At 41.1% G+C, this 7,115-nt stretch overlaps 1 protein-coding gene across 1 annotated transcript; it reads left to right on the forward strand.

Annotated features, from left to right (window-relative positions):
• The first annotated feature begins 2,120 nt into the window (after positions 1-2,120).
• Positions 2,121-7,107, forward strand: nrl (neural retina leucine zipper). Its single transcript, XM_005923287.2, has 5 exons — positions 2,121-2,307; positions 3,974-4,784; positions 4,895-5,194; positions 6,359-6,574; positions 6,843-7,107. Exons 2-5 carry the CDS (start codon positions 4,170-4,172, stop codon positions 7,002-7,004), a joined length of 1,293 nt encoding a protein of 430 aa, XP_005923349.1. The 5' UTR covers positions 2,121-2,307; positions 3,974-4,169; the 3' UTR covers positions 7,005-7,107.
• The last annotated feature ends 8 nt before the right edge of the window (positions 7,108-7,115 follow it).

A 7,115-nucleotide genomic window follows, 5' to 3' on the forward strand; every position in this document is an offset into this window, starting at 1 on the left:
TATTTTACTATGTCTATTAAATCTTATTTAGCTGTCAGTAACATCTCTGCTTATTAAAGATTTATTTTTTTAATTACATAGTAAAATACTAAACTGTTTATCAGTCTTGTGCTTTTTTTTTCCACGAGTCAGCATGTCTGCTTTCAATAAAGGTTTTGTTTACAGTCCAAATCAGATTTGTGAAGGCACTATTAACTTACTGATTCCTGAACGAGACGCTATTAAGACACTGAGAGACTCGGGATTAACAAGTTTAGCTTTTAAGGAGCATCGAGAAACGCTTGTTGTGCATTTCCCTGCAGACTTAAATGGCTTGGAAGAAGAAAAAAAAACAGCATTAGTTCACAGATTTTGATCCTAACTGTGAGAGGCAGGGTAGTAAGGCGACGCGGGGGGTGCTAATTTCAAATCACGAACCTCTTTGTTGAAATGTTTTGGGTCTGTACCCACAGAGATGAATATCTACCAGCTGAAAACATATCCAGTTAGTGAGATCATTGTTCACTGATACATTTTCAGTCATACATCTAAATTATCAGTCTTTTATGCTTAAAATGATATTAACTTATACTGCTACAAATTAATCCAGACATAATGAAGCACAGAAGTGCTGTTTGCCTTTGGGGCCAGTAGGCAATACATAATTAAGACTCATTACTTTGTTTGAATAAATCCATAAATGGGATGAGCTTAATGGGTGAATCACTGCTGGTATGTATTTATTTAATATTAAACAGTGGTAATAGAAATTACACCAGAAAACATTCAATTCAGTTTTATTTATATAAAGCTAAACCACAACAGCAGTCACCTCAAGGCAATTTATATTGTAAGACAGAGACCTTCAATAATGCAGAGAAAATAATGAGAAATATTAGGCATCAAATGCACAAAAGCAATACTATGAAAATTATAGATATTGTATTGTATCAGTGGATATAATTACTTTTATGTAGACTGTCAACATAAAACCATGTTAGAATAAACCAACAGCCAGCTGGTTTAGATATTCAAAACCTGTGTTATATATTTTTTTTATTTTCTCTGGGAAATTTAGCACGATGAATTTTAAAAAGTGAATATATTCAAGTAAGATAAAAGTACCTTGAAATTGAACCAAAGCACAGTACATGAGCAGATTGCACCTCTGCTGACAAGTACGTTGGACACTGGTTTAAATTGACAGTGTCCAATTGCTGCAACACAATTTTTATCTAAATCCTGTAATTTAAAACAATTTTTTTCAATAAATTCCCCCATTTTTCTTTGTTCTTCTGTGGGTTGTTGTTGTTTTTGTGTTACCTGTATAATCTGTGAGTCTCGAGTAAACATCCAGTGACCTTAATAGTAATACTCTACAGCTTCTTCTTTTTAAAGCATCTTCCATTGCAGTGAAACATTTGAACAAAAAGGCACCAATCAGATGGAAAAACAACACAATAAGTGTATGGTTTTAGACTCATTTGACCTTATGTGATTACAGTGACAGGGTCTGTGGGTTAGAGAGTTTTTAAAACTTTGTCTTTAACCTGGTTGACTGTAACAACTCACAGGTTCAATATTTAACAGCATTTTAGCGTTAAAGCAGAGCTGCTCTTGACTCATTTTCAGTTCAGTATATGTGACTATCCACTGTGAGGCAGCACAGAGCCTACAGTCCAACTTGCAGCAACACAATTGTTAAAGTTGTTATGTCCAAGAGATAAATATTCAGAGATAGTTGAGTAAACTTTCATGAAGTGTCAGCGATACTTGTTTTGCAGAACAACAGTTTTGAAATGTAGTTGATGAAGGAAGCGGTGCATGTATGAAGTGTTTTTGCTTCTTTTGCAAGAAATTTTATGTCGCATCAAAGGAGAGAGTTGGAAATTTGGAGGTATGTGTGTGGGGTGTATGCAAGGAAACAGAAACGTGTAAAACAAGAAGAGAAAAAGAAACAGGAGTACAAAATATGAGATGGGGTGACAGAGTGAAGCGGGGGAGACTTTGCCAGAGAGCGTGAACATGCCTGTGAACTATGAGAGAGGGATGTGGAGGGGAGAGACGGAGAGAGAGAGAGAGAGGAGGGGATTGCTGCAAACAGGGATTTGCAGCAGAGTGGACAGAAAGAAAGGGGGCAGTGGCACTCAGTAGCAGAGTGCTATACACACTCACATGCGCACGCACATGCACACACACACGCTGTTTCCTCTGTGTCTCTTTCCAAACGTGTCAGTCAACCAGTCAGTCGATTATTTGTGTTTGTGTGTGTGTTCAGTGGGGACGTTGACAAGAGCTCGTAACCATCCTTCTTCTCTATGACCGACGGTAAGATCTTTTCAGTCACTTTGCCTGTTTGACCGTCTCTCACACCGGGCCTTTATCTCGGCCTGCTTTCACTCTACTTTTTCTGTCATGTGTGTGTTTTTGCTGTAACTCTGGTCCGGAGCCAGACTGAGGCCTCCATGGAGCCCTGTCACTGTTTGCTTTCTTTTACAATCCATTTTGAGCCACAGGGGGTGAAAGTAATGAGCAGTGAAGCAGAGGCACTAGTCAAAGGTGGACTTTTTTAATTAGGTGTTCATTTTATTAATAACAACTATTAAATCTGAAGGAGTGTAATTAGTATTGGCGGAAACCACTTGCAGCTTTCTTTGATGCACTTACCCCTGTAGCATAATGGAAGTGTTGAACTTTTCAGTTATATTGTGAGGACACTACTTTTAGCCTCTTCATTTGTTTTTGAATGTTTTGACTTATTATGTTAATATTTAACTCATTTATCGTCTCAGACTTTCTATAAGTTACTCTAAAATATTGTCATGTAACTCTTTTTTTGTGTAAAACGAGTTTTTGAACATGAATTTGACAGCAAATGCATAAAAAAGGTCACATTTTACTATCTTGATATGTTACTTTTAACTTGTTATCAATTTTTGCTAAAAGTAAATTTACAGCTGTATAGAATTTTGGAAAGTCGTGGCCTCTGGATTAAAGTCTGAAGTGCTCGATAATTGGATTTGCTCTCTGAGACCTGTGGATCTTTCTGTCAAAAATGATTAAGCCTGTGAATTCCTCTGCTTCAACTGCTTATGAGTTCAGCGAGCGGATGTTTCTAGATATATTGCATTTCCTGAGCAACCTGGAAAGTATTTCTACATGGAAGTATTCCAAATGCAAAACCTGACATGCAGAAGAAGATGTTGTCAAAAGGCATCTGACAGCACATTTTATTCAGTTTCTTCATTTAGCCAGGAGATCTTAAAAAGAAGAAATGTGACGCTCAGTACTGATATAATTACAAGAGAGGAAATGCACTTTTAAAGTGCACGAAACTTTGTGTTTTTTATGTACACAGACTGCTTACATGTGTGGGATGCAAGAGGTGTGTGCTGCAGATTCGTGTGTTAATATACAAACACAGCCTACCTTGATGTTTACCCATTTCTAACTGATCCTTTTTTTTAAGGCATTTCATGATAGAATCAGTTTGACTGGAATATATATATATATATATTTCCGTCAAACTGAAATGGTTAAATTAAAGGGGGTCTTTAGATGTATTCATGAATGAGCTGACAGAGCTTGGGAAGTACTTAAAGGAGTAGTGCAATATCTAATTTAAATTCAAGGCTGGAAATTAAGTTCAAATGAAAATAATCTGGATGTAGATGTATGTGAGCTTACCACTCCTCTGCAGCCTAAGGCCTGCAACACAACACACCTCAAAGATCATTGTCAGCTTTTATTATGGGTAATGTAGGCTTCCAGTTTTAATAAGGAAAAAGAACGAGTGAAGTTAAATAAAAAACACATATTTCTGGTTCGATGCATCATTTCTTAGCTTTCTTTTAATTAATTATGAGTGCTAAATCTATGCTGCACAAAATTAGTAACATTAATTACAGCTTATCAGCTCTTTATAGACAACATCAACCACCCATTACTCTTATCCCTTCCATCCAAACCCTTTTTTCCCTTTTTGTTTCTTCAGGACAAAAGAAACAGAGACAAGGAAAAGGGGACATACAGTTTCTCACAAAAGAAACTCACCAACCAGTGGACTTTCTGACATCACCACTGCCGCTGTCTATGAACTGCACTGAGTCAGAGGACTGGACTTTTCAACAATCCTGACACACGTAAAAACCCTGTTGAAGCTCCCGCCAGCAGCAGCAGCGACAAACATCATGTCCTCTCCTTCCCTCCCCATGCCTTCCCTCCCCCCAAGCCCTTTGGCCATGGAATACCTAAACGACTTTGACCTTCTCAAGTTTGAGGTCAAATCTGACACTCCTCCGCTCCCTCCTCCATGTGCGTACCCTAAATCTGGTACCCATGACCCCTCCAGCTCTCCGTACACCAGCCACCCACCACAGGACTCCAGCTTGAGCTCCAGCCCTTACAACTCACTGCCACCTTCGCCCACATTCAGCGATGCCCACCCACCCCCTTCGGGCTCTTCTTCTCTCTCTTCATCGTCCTCCTCCATCTCCTTTCCCCTCTCCATACCCAACAGTCTCACTTCCAACATCAGCTCCGGCTCTCAGGGGAACGTGGAAGGCAGTCCAGCCCACGGCGGCCCTCAAGGTCCGACCCCAGCCTCTCTGGAGGACCTGATCTGGCTGGCCGCACTGCAGCAACAGTTTGGAGGTGAGGTGACGGGGCCCGCCACTTTGCTGGGAGCCTTGGGAGGGGTACCAGAGAGAGTGGACCGAGAGAGAGGGCAGGTGAATGGCTTCCTGGGGTGTGAGGATGCTGTGGAGGCTCTACTGAACTCAGCTGCAGCAGCTGTTAGCTCACAGGTAAGAATTTCTTATGCTATGTCAGTGTTATTATTCATTATACATATACCCACTAAACAACTGACTTTATACTTCTCTCTCCCTTCATCATTTGCACTTCCTCTTTTCAGTTCCCAGGTCTTTCTCAGAGTTCAAGCAGCAACCTGGGAGACTCAAGCAGCGACAGCGGAGGTGACATCTCCTGCGCCAAAGCAGCAGACATCTGCCATCGCCCACTCGTCTTCCTCTCATCAGGCCCTCCCTCCCTCCCCAACACTAACCCTGCTTCTGCTCCATACCCCCAACCCCTCAGCCCCCAGGGCCGCCTTCATCACCACCAGCATCACCACCAGCATCACCATCATCAGCATCACCCGCACCACCCCATGCATGGCAACCATCACCATCATCACCACCCACAAACCAATCAGGTACAAATCTATCCAGAATTGAAGAGAGGGCCTCATTATGATTATAATATTCAGCAGGAAGCGTTAATCAGTAAACCATGAGAAATTCCTGGAGGGAAAAGACGTGAAGCGAGAAAACAGTCGCATTAAAAGGCTGGGCAGAAGGAGGGAGCGATGGTCCAGCAAAGGATTAGGATTAGGCCATTACAACATGGTTATTAATGTCTTTGTCTATCTGAAGTATCACTTTAAGGATTGTTTTCCACATGGCAACAATAAGGGAAGATAAATCTTTACCTAAGGGAAAATTTGGGAACATTTTTTCCCAAAACAGTTTAGCAGCTGCAGGTATTCTGTAATTTAATTTAGTTATAATCTGACATCTGTAAATCTCTAAATGTTAGTATTTTAAAAGGTATACTGTAAATTTGCATTATTACAATAAAGGATGCACCAAGATTTTGGCTCAATGTTGCAGATTGTTATGTGATGCCAGTTTGGTGGTGACTAAATCTTGAAAGACCTAAAAAAAAAAAAAAAAGTTAAGCCACTTTTTCTAATTACTTTGTAATAATTTCTCAGTTTTCGTTACAAATAATGGGGAATAAATAGAAGCAAAGGCATAGAAGCTCATGGGTGGTGCATCCCTTCATTCATTAACTGTATATACAGCCGGCCTGTTATTGGTGTCCTCAGGAAGAAAAATGTTTATCGATAAGTATTTCTGCTTAAAACTACATTAGTATCTTATTAATAACTCAGTTGTGAATATTCTGCTCTGCATGTAAAAGGTAAATAAACTTTGTAATCTGTGTTCTGGTTGATCAAGATGTCTGGGTGGATCTCTATATGGAACACAGTGTGAGCTTATGATAATATCTGCTATTATTGCTGTGGGTAATCCTGATAACTGTCTCCCACACTTAGTCAGATTACATGACAGATTATAGACATGTGGTGCCAGAATGTGCCCCCTGACAGCCAGGCACACTCACACACCACACACGCACACTCAGTTTGACACATCATGTGTACACCATTCATGCCATATATGAATCTAAAGCTTTGCCAGAACCAACTTCACACCCTGCACACCCTCCCATAATTTCCTGCATGTGTCTTGTTGCCAATTAATGGTGAGAAACAGCATATTCTTTATGTGTGTCGTCTCCATCTGTTCCTCAGTGCGGGGCGAACGAGCGTTTCTCTGATGAGCAGCTGGTGAGCTTGTCAGTGCGCGAGTTGAACCGACACCTGCGTGGAGTGAGCAAGGACGAGGTGGTGCGCTTGAAGCAGAAACGCCGCACGCTAAAGAACCGAGGCTATGCCCAGTCCTGCCGCTACAAGCGTTTACAGCACAGGCACGCTCTGGAGTCTGAGAAACATTTGCTTACCCAGCAGGTACACAGTCTTCAATTTCTTTTCATAAGTGTCAAACCTGAGATTTTGCCTCTTTTTCTACACTGGCATTAATCATTAATATCAGCCAGCTTTTTAATGGGAAATTCTGGTTTTAAAGTAGGTGAGGACAGCAAAAACATGCAGCATCTGACATAACTGCTGACACACTCTGCAGATAGAATAAATAATGCACTCCAAGTGAGCATCTTTGCACTTTAGCTCAGCGAAGCGCAGATAAATTACAATCTTTCTACTCCTTTGTCATCAGTTGGAACAGCTACAGTGCGAGCTGACTCGAGTGCTGAGGGAGAGAGACGCCTACAAGGCTCGCTATGAGAAGTTGCTCAGCACAAACCATGGTACCGGTGGTGACGCCCAGCCGACCCACACCAGCAACCCACCTTCCCCACCCCCTGACTACTTCCTCTGAGTTTAATCCACAGGGGTGCACAAAGAAAATAGACAAGCCAGCGTGGAGCAATCAATAATGAGTAATCAGACTTGGAGCGAAGAAACAAGAACGTGTATGTGTGTGTGTGTG

Source organism: Haplochromis burtoni, unplaced genomic scaffold, assembly GCF_018398535.1.
Source record: "Haplochromis burtoni strain Fernald_Lab_line unplaced genomic scaffold, NCSU_Asbu1 Contig_65, whole genome shotgun sequence".
NCBI classification, from domain to species: domain Eukaryota; kingdom Metazoa; phylum Chordata; class Actinopteri; order Cichliformes; family Cichlidae; genus Haplochromis; species Haplochromis burtoni.